The 12,592-nt window shown below is 55.6% G+C and overlaps 1 protein-coding gene across 2 annotated transcripts in view; it reads left to right on the top strand.

The window, feature by feature from the left end:
* The window catches only part of NOL6 (nucleolar protein 6), a 28,425-nt gene extending 25,058 nt beyond the window's left edge, over window positions 1-3,367 (top strand). For both annotated transcript variants that reach the window (XM_055578837.1, XM_055578836.1), the window contains exons 21-26: window positions 57-154; window positions 886-1,010; window positions 1,134-1,223; window positions 1,593-1,787; window positions 1,903-2,004; window positions 2,182-3,367. In XM_055578837.1, the coding sequence (XP_055434812.1) occupies window positions 57-154; window positions 886-1,010; window positions 1,134-1,223; window positions 1,593-1,787; window positions 1,903-2,004; window positions 2,182-2,331 (760 nt within the window). In that variant the 3' untranslated portion in view covers window positions 2,332-3,367. The remainder of the gene's footprint in view (window positions 1-56; window positions 155-885; window positions 1,011-1,133; window positions 1,224-1,592; window positions 1,788-1,902; window positions 2,005-2,181) is intronic.
* Window positions 3,368-12,592: the final 9,225 nt, after the last annotated feature.

Below are 12,592 nucleotides of genomic sequence, written 5' to 3'. Positions count from 1 at the left end.
GGGGGGCTGGGCACTGTGGCTGGGCCCCTGACACTTTGCTCACTCCTTCCTCTCAGCTCCCCCCAGGTGGGCTTCCTTCGGTTCCTTTTCCTGATATCAACCTTCGATTGGAAGAACAACCCCCTAATTGTCAATCTTAACAATGAGCTCACTGGTAAGTGGTACGATGAAAGTCAGACTACCGGAAGAACTACCCCTTGTGGGTTGCAGAGGCGGGCAGGCAAGGGTTTCTCTCTGCTTACCCAACTCGGGATGTCTACTCCTGATTCTGGCTGCCTAGGGGTGGGGAAATGTTAAGGAGGAAGAGGACCAGATCCAGCCTTCAGGGAGCTCTGAGACAGTAGAGATGTGGTTTGCCCACGTGACGATCAGAAACAGAACCCACTGGGGGCAGTGAGCAGGCTACCTAGGGGACTGTGGAGGGAAGAGGAGAGGAGAGGGACTCTGCAGCCCAGGTCAGAAGTCTTAAGGTGGGGGAGCAGGGAACTGTGCAGGTGGGGGTAGGCGCCCAGGCCTCAGAGTGTGAGTGATGACTTCTGTTTGTAACGTGAGGAGCTCCTGGTCCCAGCAGAGAGGAGGGTGTCCGCTTTCTAATTCCCCAGGTGTGTGGGAGCCCAGGGGAGGAGGGGGGCCAGGGGCAGGCCTCAGCTTGTGCAGGCCCGGAAACCAGACCAGGATTCCAGGCAGTGGAAAATTCTGCTTCTGGGCCCAGGCTGGGAGTTTACCACCCTGCCCGATTGAGGCAGATGCGGTGTCCCTTTCATCACTTACGCCATGCGGGGGATGTTGGAGACTCCCTGTGGTAGGCACAGTGGGAGGACTTGGAGCAGTAGGGGGTGTCTGGGGAGAGGGGTCAGCTGACCCAGGACCCCCTCTAATTCACAGCGGAAGAGCAGGCGGAGATCCGCAGTGTCTTCCTGGCAACCCGGGCAAAGCTCCCCGTCATGGTCATTGTTACCCCCCAAGATCGCAAAAGCTCCGTGTGGACACAAGACGGACCCTCGCCCCAGGTTTCATTGCAGTCCTGCTCCCAAATGTGTAGTTTTCTCCTTCAAGGAAAAAGTAGGCCCAGCCTGAGCTAAGAGAGGCCCATGGTCAGGTCTGACCTGCATGACCTGTGTGTACCTCCCCAGATCCTCCACCAGCTGGTGATCCTGGCAGCTGAGGCCTTGCCTGTCCTAGAGAAGCAGCTTATGGATCCCCGGGGGCCTGGAGACATCAGGGTAAGCCCCTAACCCAGACTGACTCTGGGGGCTCATGGGGCTCTGCCTTTGAGCCATGGAAGCCCAGAGTTCTCGGGCCCTTGTTCGGTGAGACTGAATTCAGAGAAGGCACCATAGCTTCCACAGTGCCTGGCTATGGAGGCTGGAGAACTGTGGCCGCAGCTTTGCTCTTGTAGCCCACAATCCTCCTGTGGAACCCAAGCTGCCACCATCTAGGCCCTGGTGTTCCCACCTTGAAATGAGCATATGGGCCCTAATGGGGGGTCAGACCTAAGGGAAAGAAGGAAGCAGAGTGGCCTGTGGAGGGGTTTGTGGTCCAGTTTCCAGCTCCCCAATGGGCACTGCTGAGCCCTCCCTGCCCTTCTTCAGACTGTGTTCCGGCCACCATTGGACATGTACGATGTGCTGATCCGCCTGGCTCCCCGCCACATCCCCCGGCACCGCCAGGCCGTGGACTCGCCGGCTGCCTCCTTCTGCCGGGGCCTGCTCAGTGAGCCAGGGCCCTCCTCCCTTATGCCCGTGCTGGGCTATGATCCGCCTCAGCTCTACCTGGCACAGCTCAGGGTAGGTCCTTGAGGGCTGGCTGGCCCTGGGGGGGAGGCTTCCAGGTGAGTTGGGGCCGTGGCGTTGGCTATCAGGTTCCCACCTGTAGTCTTTTTCCTGTCCTGCCCTTTCCTAGGAGGCCTTCGGACACCTGGCTCTTTTCTTCTATGACCAGCATGGCGGAGAGGTGATCGGTGTCCTCTGGAAGCCCACCAGCTTCCAGCCCCAGCCCTTCAAGGTGAGCTGGCCGGTGACAGTTGTCTCTTCGTGAGTGTGCACGTGTGTTCCGTGTGGGCGTGTGTGCCTGTGTGTGGCTCCACAGGTGACCCTGTGTCAGGTGTGAAGCGTGTCTGTCTTGGTGTCTCTGTGTATGCCTCTCATGACACTTCAATCCATATGTCTCTGGCTCCCCCAGGTCTCCAACACAAAGGGACGCATAGTGGTGTCTCAAGGCGGGGAGCCAGTGATGGTGCCCAATGTCGAAGCTATCCTGGAGGACTTTGCCATCCTGGGCGAAGGCCTGGTCCAGGCTGTGGAGGCCCGAAGTGAGAGGTGGACTGTGTGACCTCCAGCCTAGGAGCAAGCTAGATGGACAGACCTCTGGAGCAAGATGTCAGAGGCATGACCACCCTCACTGTGGATAGACCCTCCAAAGAGGGCTTGCTGGCCCGAGCATGCTGACTTGTCCCCAACAAATCCCCGTCCTGATTTCCTGTCTGATGCCCCAGCACTGGGACAGGGGCCATGGTGGCCCGTGCAGTCCCCTGGACCTGACCAGAGGAGAACTGGGGGTCAGCTCAGAGGGGACACCGAATGAACCCAGGAAATCCAGCTACTTGTCAGCTTGGCCTGGGCCTTTTGTTCCTTCTCAGGTTGCTCCTAAAAGTCCAGAGAAGAGACTGTGCGCCCAGGGCTGAGGCTCTGTCCCCACCCCTGTGCCAGGATGTGGGCCTTGACCTCAGTATGCTCTTCGCTGCAGCGTCAAGGCTTTTAAATGGGGCCCAGCGAAGGTGCGGCACTGCCTGAGGGTCATAGGGCGGCAGCACTGAGCAGGAGAGGGGGCTTCACAGGATGAAGAGACCGCACTGAAGGGGCACAGTGCCCTCTTGTGTTGGTTCCGCTGCTTCCCAGGGTGGGGACGTGGAAAAGCACAGAAAACAGGAAGGGGGTGGGTGGGCGAAGTGGCGAGAGGGACTGGTAGTCCCCCATCCAGGAGAGATGCAAAAAGCACTGAATGCTGCCCTGGCCTCTGGTGTTAGAGGCTCTGTGCTCCCACCTTGGGGGTGCAGAGGTGAGCAGGACCAAGACCTGCTCTCCAGGAGCTCCAGTGCCCTGAGGGATGGGGTGCTGCTTCCTTTCAGCCTGGTCCACACCCCCCCCTCCCAGCAGCTTCTCCCTAATCCTGGCTGTTTTTCCAGATTCAGCTCAAACAGTGACTCCTCCTTAAACCCTTCCCTCGCCCTCAGCCTAAGGTGCTCTTCCTCTGAAACATCAGAGCAATTCCTGTCCATTCACTTCTCTTCACAGTCATGTACAGCGGCATAAACTCTTCTCTTGTCTTAAATTCTGATTTAACATTAAATCTTTTTAAGTTCCCCATGGCTTCGGCTTTTTTGCCTTTTCCACGTGGTTTCGACCTTGTCTCCTGCAGGTCAGCTCTTTGGGGGCAGGAAACGTATTTGAACAGATTTCATGACAGCTAGTACAGTGCTCTGCCCAAGCAGGACGCAGGTGTGGGCAGAAGGGGCCCCTGGCTCAGGCAGATGGAGGGCAGGGCAGGCCTCCAGAAGACTTCAAGGAAAAAGAGAATCCTGATTTGTGATCTCTGCCTAGAATGGGTAAGGTTTTGATGGTGAAAGGCCTGAGAAGTAATAAAAAGTTGATGTTGGGACCCTGATTGGTCCAGTGCTTAGGACTCCACAGGTCTCACAGCCAAGGGCCCAGGTTCAATCCCTGGTCAGGCAGGGAACTAAAATCTCATGAGTTGCGCAGTGCGGCCAAGAAAAAAAAGTTGATGTTTATTGAGTGTCTACCTAATAAGGGCTGGGTGTGCTTTGTTATTTTCCATATCTTACATAAGGAAATTGATTATACAATCATACCAGCCCTATGAAGTACTGCTTTTCCTCATTATCCTCATATTCTGAGTGAGGGAACAGGTTCAGCAACAGGCAGGGGCCTGTTTGTAGAGGGACTTTGATGCTTGGCTAGCTGGCTTTATCCTCAAGATGCTTAACCACATACGGGAACTCTGATTTCCAATTTTGTCCCAATTCTGTCAGTCTTTGTGAATCTGTGTCGATCCCTGCCTGTCACTGTCGTGGGACAGCTTAGTCTGGGGTTGAAACTAGCATAGGGAATACACTGATGGGCTGTATGAACTGAGGTCTGTGTCCATCTCCCTCCCTGTGCCATTTATGAACTCCAGACCTCGGTGCACCAGGCTGGATTTTCAGGGAGATGCCAGAGATGCAGTCCCAGCCCTCACAGAGCCCTGCAGTCTGTGGTTGTCCCTGGCTTCTCAGCTTCCCTTTGCTTTGGTCCCTCACGCGCTTTCTCCATAGTCTCTCCATGGCTCAGGAGGGGCATGGGATGCCGGCTGTTTCAAAGAATCCTGCATCATTCCAGGGGCGGCTTCAGGCCTATGGCTTCTTTCACAAACCCAGTGCGGGGAGGGGGTGGAATCTGCTCCCAGGAAGCCCATGGCTCCAGGAAGTGCAGACACCATTCCTCCATCAGGGGGACGAGCTTGGGCCTGCTACCTTGCCATGTGGTCCTAGGCAAGTCACCCTTGCTGGGCTCAGCCTCCCCATCCTTAAATTGGGCACAATAGGGACTTCCCCTGGCGGTCCAGTGGTTAGAATAAGCCCTTCCTCTGCAGGGGACACGGGTTTGATTCCCAGTTAGGGAACTAAAACAGAAAAAAGCCTCAATGATGGTTTTCTCAAGTGTCCAGTGTGACAAGAGAAGAGGGTAGGTCACTCAGAAAGCCAAGGAGGTACGTACACCATGCTTTCTGCACTCCCTGCTCCAGCTTGGTGTAGGGGGTGAGGGAGCTCGAGCCCTGGGCTCTAATTTCAAGGCCTGCTCCAACCTGTTGCCTCAGAATTTTCTCTCCCGGAAGTAGGTAAGGAGGCTGGTGTGTACTAATGTGACCTTGGGGGAGGGGGGACACAAGAAGCTGGAACTGGAATGTCAGGGAAAGAGAAGGAGAAGCGTCTAGGAGGACCTCTGATAGCGAGGGTGTGTAGGGTGGGGTGGGGGGAATGTGTGTTATGGTGCAACCCATGGGTACATCTGCCCCTGTGGGCTTCTGGGCTTGCAGGTAGACATGGATGGGGTAGGAGGCTGTGTCACACGTATGGTGTGATGCTCTCTATGTGTTGGTTGGGGTGGTGGAGTGGGGCTTGTGCACATCTCTATACACTAGTCTGTGAGAGCAGGCTTTTGCCTCCGGCTCCAAGGTGGTGTTAAAGGCAAGATCTGTTCTATTTTTAAAGAGGAGGAAAAGCTCCCAGGAGGCAGGAACTCTGGATCCTTTCCTGCAAATGTGTGTGTGTGTGTGTGCTAAATTGCTTCAGTCATCTCCAAGTCTATGTGACACACATGGATAGCTCAGCAGGCTCCTCTGTCCATAGGATTCTCTAGGCAAGAATACTGGAGTGGGTTGTCATGCCCTCCTCCAGGGGATCTTCCCAACCCAGGGATCAAACCCAAGTCTCCTGTGGCTTCTGCATTGTAGATAGATTCTTTACTGCTGAGACACTGGAGAAGCCCCCTATAAATGTTAAGTGGCTTTAAATAAAGCCTTCCCCTTTGGGGGGCTTCAGTTTCCCTGGTTCTGTCAGACCTCCTAAGCCTCTCTTTGTTGTCACATTTAGTGAATTCTCAAAGGGTCATCCCTTCAGGTGGTGCTGAAAACCTCCTTTAAACCAAAACCCTTTTAACTGAAGACCCTGTTTTCCTCTGCCGAGCTCCTAACTTTGGAGGAAAAGAGACAGATCCCAAAGCCTAGGGCTCCTTGCAGCAGGTTACATTTCGGCGAAATCCTGAGGCTGCTCAGTCCCTGACCTGGTAAGTCAGACTGGGCTGGTCTGAGCCCCTCCACTTCCACCCCAATAAATAGGTACCTCATGTTGAGGGGGTTCCTCAACTTCCGGTCCTTGCTTTGTGAGTCACAAATTAAAATCTAGGTGAGCGATAAAGGGGAGGGGAAGCCTGGGGCACGTGAGTCACCCCCATCTTGCTCAGGGAAGGCCAGCCTGCCCGTCCCTCTGTTGCAGACAGAAGGCAGCATTTTGGGCTGCCCCAGGGAACTAAGGGGGACCAGGGTGTTCCAAACCCAGAGGGAGATTCACTCCCCTCTCCCACTTCAGTTTCTGGAAGAGGGATGGAGAGGATCATTTTTCTGGTTTGCAAGAAGCCCAGAGAGGTGTAGGAACTTGACCAGTGTCACACAGGGAGCTACAGAGAATCTATGTATCCTGGCGCCAGGCCTTGCTTCTGAGCTGGGCTTTCCTGGGGACCAAGACTTCCCTGGTAGCTCAGATGGTAAAGCGGCTGTCTACAATGCGGGAGACCTGGGTTTGAGCCCTGGGTTGGGAAGATCCCCTGGAGAAGGAAATGGCAATCCACTCCAGTACTATTGCCTGGAAAATCCCATGGATGGAGGAACCTGGTAGGCTACAGTCCATGGGGTCGCAAAGAGTCGGACACGACTGAGCGACTTCACTTTCACTTTTAAGAGTCAGGTGATGAGGAATAAAAGAGTAGAAAGGCCAGAGCTCTGGATGTCTCCAGTAAGGTGGAGAGGAGTGAAAAGCCAAGCCCCCTCCCCTTTCCTGGGCTGCCTGCCAGCCTTGCCCCTTCCATTCTGCCCAAGGCAGCAGAATGAAGCTGTTATTAGACCCAGGGAAGCAGGGTCAAGGATAAGTGTAGCGGGTGGGAGCACGTACACTCTGGTCTACCTCAGTTCAAGCCTACATCTCTGTTCCCCTGGCTGGGAGTCTCCTCTGTTCTCCCAGGCTAGAGACTTGCACAGGACAGAGCTGGGGTCTCCTAGAGACTGACAAGGCCAAGGTTGGACATTGACCGAGGGATCACTGAGGGGCACTGAGATGCAGCCCCTGTTCCACCTGATGACCAAATACAGCATCCTGGCCTTCTCCAGTCTCCCTCTACCACACCCACACCCCTGTCTCCCAACGAATGGGGTTTCCTTGGACCCCAGCTCCCACTGCCCCAAGGTCTGGAGACCCTCAGGAAGTCCTTCCTGAAGTCTGACTGCAGAATCTCCTGCCACAGCTTGTCCCCTCCTCTGGCTCCTTCTCCTGTGACTCCGCCCATATGGCCGGCACTGGTGGCTGCCCTGTAATTAGCACTCAGACTTGGCTGGGATGAGGGGAAAGTGTACTGGGGCTCACACACCCATCACCTTTCTGGAACACCGGATGCAGAGCCTTCCACCGCCTGTCCCCCGCCCCCACCCCTTTCACACCGCAGACCTCTCAGACAGCAGTTGTCCTGGGCCCCACCCAGGGTCATATTCCTGTGTCCCCTTTTCTGCCTGCCTTCAGCTTCTTGCCTACCGCCCTGCCCCCTCTTCCTTCTAAATCCCAAACCCTACTCTCATCATGTTGGACCAGGTCACTTCATCTCCAGGCTCCTCTACAGATCCCCACCTCCTATCCCTGACTTTCCTAAACACCCCACCCAGGTCCACAGCCAAGCCCAGACGGGGACACACAGAGATATATATGCAGACTCCCAGGGTCGCCCACATGTACACACAGACCTCCACAGGTACACACATACATAGAGCCCAGAACACACATGGATGGACATGATAGGCATACAGGAGGAAACCCGACTCTGATTAAGGAGGGAGCTTCTGGAATCGAACCTTTCCTTCTACATTGACTGTATTACAGTTTTCAAATCCGTAATCTTGTCTGATTCTTACAGAGGCCCTGAGTGAGTGAGTGTGTGTGTGTGTGTGTGTGTGTGTGTGTCGGGGGACTCCACCTGAAACCTGCAGGTGACTGATGAGGAAACTGAAACTGAGAGGTGGGGGAAGGGAGCTGGGTGGGCCGCCTGACTGATCAGTGGTCAAGTGAGGCTTGGGGCTGAGCTTCTGGGTTGGCAAGAGGGCTTGCCCCATCAGCCCTGCCCCTGGGATTCTGGGCTCTTCCTCAGAGCAGGCTCTAGCCCCTATCGCATTCTTCCACCCCCTCTCTGTGACCGTCTGCTGTCCTCAAAGGGTGCTGAGGGCAGCCCAGGGACAACAGAAGGGAAACTATGGGTCAAAATCTATCTTGAGATAGATTTTCTCAAGTTCCAGCTGGACACCTGACCAGTACCCTGGGGGGAGTGGGAGGAAGGTTTATGTTCATGGATTCTCCACCATCTCATCTGTCTGGAGATAGGGGGTGACTGTGGGCACAGGAGGAGGAACTGCCTGCCCGGACCCCAGTCTGGGGATGCTCATAATCAGGTGATTCATCTCTGCTGTCCACTCCCCATTCCTGTCCAGAGCCAGCTCCCTACTCTTAAGACTCAGAAGCAGGGAGAGCATCTAGCAGTGGCCTAAGAGAGGGGCGCAAGGCTGAAGCATGGGGAGACCTGTGGCTCCCTGGCCTCCCTGCCCTCTTCCTGGCTCCTACCCATCCCCGCGGGATGTATCCAGCTCAACACTTAACGGCTGAGTGAGATCTTAGCAGGTGTTTGCATGCATGCTAAGTTGCTTCAGTAGTGTCTGACTCTTTGTGACCCCAATGGACTATAGCCTGCCGATTCATCTGTCCATGGGGTTCTCCAGGCAAGAATACTGGAGTGGGTTGCCAGTCCCTTCTCCAGGGGATCTTCCCAATCCAGGGATTGAACCTGGGTCTCCCACACTGCAGGTGGATTCTTTACCATCTGAGTCACCAGGCGACTTCTCTCCAAACGTCAGTTTTGTCATTTGTGGAAGGGGAGATTATACATCCACCTCTGATGGTTTTTCGCAAACTGGAGGAAGTACTTTCTATACTTGAAAAATGTCTGTATGTCTGTTTTGGTCTGCGCCCCCCTCACCACACTCCAATGCTGGGGAAGAGGTTAGGGGGTTTAGGGAGGCTGTGAGGGAAGGTAGCGTGATTTATTTTCTATGTTTACACTCTTCTCTGCTTGCTGACAGCAAGGCCCATGTCTCCTCTGTTGGTTCAAGCTACTCCCTTTCAGGCAAAAAGAGTTTGGGGGGTAGGAAATGAAGGGCGTGCCGGCCCTCCCCCTTACAGGGCCCTAGCTCGCCCCTCTGGTCCAACAGGCTGGGACTTGAGTCTTCAGCCCTTCCCTTGCCTGAGAACCCACTCCCCCAGCTCTGACCTCAAGGAATCACAGCCTCCCACAGGGTGAATCGGAGGCCCCTTCCTGGGCTCAGCCCTCCCGCCCAGGTGAGACATAGACCTTGCTCAAGATGCCTTGAGGGTAGGTGGGGCCTCCTCATGTGCCTTGTCCTGGAGCTCCCAGGCAGGTGGGCTGGCTCGCAGCCTGTACTCAGCCTGGCTTTCCTTCCAGAAGAGCAGGAGCCAGCCCAGAGGGCCTGGATAAGCTGCATGACTCAGGGTCAGGGCCTGCCTCACCAAGCTCGGGCTCTTCCTGAAGAGCTCCAAGAGCCAAGCTCCAGGGGCTTTTTGCCTCCAGGGGGTGCCATTCATAGCCTACAGTGAGAATGAGCCCCCCACGACTCCCATTGCCTGCATCCAGCTGTGCAATGAGGTCTGCCCCCTCAAACTCGAGGCCAGACAGTCCGGGCCTTCTGTACAAGCGTTCTCAGGCCCTGACCCATCTTATCCCCAGATGACCCAAGGAGGGCTGACAGGAATTAGGGGCCCTTGGAAGGCATTGCATCCTTCTCCCTCTTCCAGGCAGGGTCCTCTCAGGAAGAAGATATCTTCCACTAAGAACCATGAAGCCCTGACCATACCTTCTCAGCTCCAACTCTAACCCATCCCCGTGTGCATGCTGCATACACGTGTGTGGACCCGTGTGTAAAAACCAGTTATAGACAGCAACAAGTTTGGTGGGAGTATATGGGGTCATAATTCTGAAGGATGGGCTTTTTAAAGATTTTTTGTTTATTTATTTATGGCTATTCTGGGTCATTGTTGCGCCTATGGGCTTTCTCTAGTTGAGGTAAGCAGGGGCTACTCTTCGTTGCCGTGCACAGGCTTCTCACAGCGGTGGCTTCTCTTGTTGCCAAGCACAGTCTATAAAGCACAGGCTCAGTAGTTGTGGTGCATGGGCTCAGTGGCTCCAGGGCATGTGGGATCTTCCTGGACCAGGAATCGAGCCCTTGTCCCCTATACTGGCAGTCGGATTCTTAACCACTAGACCACCAGAGACTCTGATTCGCAACCAGGGGGCACTGGGATCCAGGTCCTGTTCCACGTGCCCAGCCATGTGCCTCGGCACGGGGCTGCACCCACTAGGGAAGAAGGGGTCACAAATGTGCTCTACAATGAGCTGCAGGCCCAGAGTTACAGGTGAGCACAAACACACATGTGTGAGTACACACAGGTGCACATGTGTAAACAGATACTACTTACAAGATACACAAATCTACAGTTATATGTGCAACCTGCTCCCTCAGGGTGGAGCACCATGAACACCTATGTGAACTGACAGCAAACATATGTGAGTATGGGGGGCAGTGCTCTACCTGCAAACAGTTGTGTGTATGGGGGGAGGGTACGTTATCTGCAAACACACGTTTGTGTATGAGGGGAGGGCAGTGCTCTACCTGCAAACACATGTGTATATGGGGAGGGGAGGGTGCTCTGCCCACTGAGAGCAGAGCTGTCCCCTGTTTCCCTCCCCTGCTTTGGTTTCTGGGCTGGGCTTGGCTGCTGGCAGGCCTGGGATCAGGCAGGAGTGAGGATAGGGTGCTGTGAGCTGGGGTTCCCTACTTTCTCTCAGCGTTGAGGAGCCCCTTTGCCAGTTCTGCCTTGCGCAGCTCCACCTGGGGCAGTGAGGGGCTGAGAAACATACCAGGGAGTGGGGAGAAGAGAGGACGGCCCAGTGTGGGGGTGTTCCCCTCTTCCCACACTTTGGGTTCTGGCACCAGGACTCTGGGGTTTTGTCTTGAGTCACGGATGGGCAGTGGGGCCACAGGCAGGCACTGGGTGATGGCTCCCTGATTCACCATGGGGCCTCCCAGCCCTTGAGGTTCAGGGGGCTGGGTGCTTCTTTCTGGACCACGGGCCCTGGGAGACCTCCCTTGTGGGGGTTACATATCTGTGTGAGCCTATGGCCAGGCTTTCATGGGAATGCCATCTCAGGAGTGCATGAACAAACCTCAGGGTCTATAGGCGAATATGGCTGCCAGCCCCAGGGTATAGTGAGTGTGCACGCCTGCACGACACGTGTGACTCTATGTGTGTTGATAAACCCCATCTCTTTGGGCATGAGTCACCTCTGGAGCCCTCATTTCTGACAGCCGCTGCTCAAAGGACAAGTCCCTAGGGTCCCCAGCCTACCTGGATTAAGTCCCTTCTGGAAATGAGGTCTCCCTGGCAAAGCTGCCTTAGAGACCAGGGTGAGGGCATATTTGCTGCCAGTCCTGTGGGAGTCAGGTCCAGGTGACCAGACCTCAGCTCACAAGTTATTAGATGCGGCACAGGGAGCAAGATTGCTCCATGACCCCCCACCTCTGATGGGTCTGACACCCCCACAGCTCAGACAGCTTTACCTCTCAAAGGAATAGACTTGCCCCTGGCTAGGGATCAGCCAGGGTGGGAGAGGAGAGGGTTAAAAACAGCGGGAACTCAACCTGCCGCAAGTATATGGCCGGCGGCATGTCTGGACAACTGCAGCTGGGCCCCGGAGCCGTGTGCAATACTACGCAGCTACACGTGTGACAAGCTCTCTTAACCCAGACATGTTCCACTGCCATGAGCACAGCCATGATGCCCCAAAAGTATGATCAAACACATGGGAGATGTCATGTGTGGACACAGCTGAGAACAGAGCTGTCAAGACAGGCAACATGTGACATGTACTAACCAGACAAGAAGCAAGGCCCCTGAGCTCTGGCTGGAACTCAGCCCATGTGTTCTGTGAGTCCACCTAGGTCTGGACTGTGTCCACCTGGGTCTCTTCTCCCTTGCCCCCTCCCCACTGCAGTCTTCTCCCTCCAGGCCCCTAACTGAAGACAGGAGAGGTCCAGCCATGGTTTAGTGCTTAGTTGCTCAGTCCTGTTGGACTCTTTGCAACCCCATGGACTGTAGCCCGCCAGGCTCCTCTGTCTATGGGATTCTCCAGGCAAGAATACTGGAGTGGGTTGTCATGCCCTCCTCCGGGGAATCTTCCCACCCCATGAATCGAACCCAGGTCTCCCACATTGCAGGAGAATTCTTTATGGTCTGAGCCACCAGGGAGGCCCATGAGCTGGGGCCAGTTCCTTTCCTAACTCGGTGGGAGTCTGCTCTCACTCCCACCGTGGTGGGGATGGCAGGGAGGCTCGCTGTGAGTGGGCCAGGGAGGTCTCTTCCGCAGTTCCTTTCTCCCCAGTGGCCCTGGTCCTGTACGTGCCTTCATCCCCGCATCGGCTCTCTGCCTCCATCATCCCGCAGTTCTCCCGGGGACAATCCTAGCCCTAAGGGCTCCTCACCCCACCCTGTACCTCTACCTTCCTCACCAGCCTCCCCTCCAACCCAGAGGTCCCTTCAGCGGTGGGGGCGGCCGCCCACCTTGAGGCCGGCGCGGAAGGGGCGGGCGGGGTTGCGGGCGGGCGGGGCACGTGCCTTCGGCTCTATAAAAGGGCGCCACCCGGCGCTGGCGGCCAC

The sequence above is a fragment of the Bubalus kerabau genome, chromosome 4, assembly GCF_029407905.1.
Source record: "Bubalus kerabau isolate K-KA32 ecotype Philippines breed swamp buffalo chromosome 4, PCC_UOA_SB_1v2, whole genome shotgun sequence".
NCBI lineage: Eukaryota > Metazoa > Chordata > Mammalia > Artiodactyla > Bovidae > Bubalus > Bubalus kerabau.
Note: the sequence above shows the minus strand (reverse complement) of the source record. Positions and strands in the feature narration are given on the sequence as shown.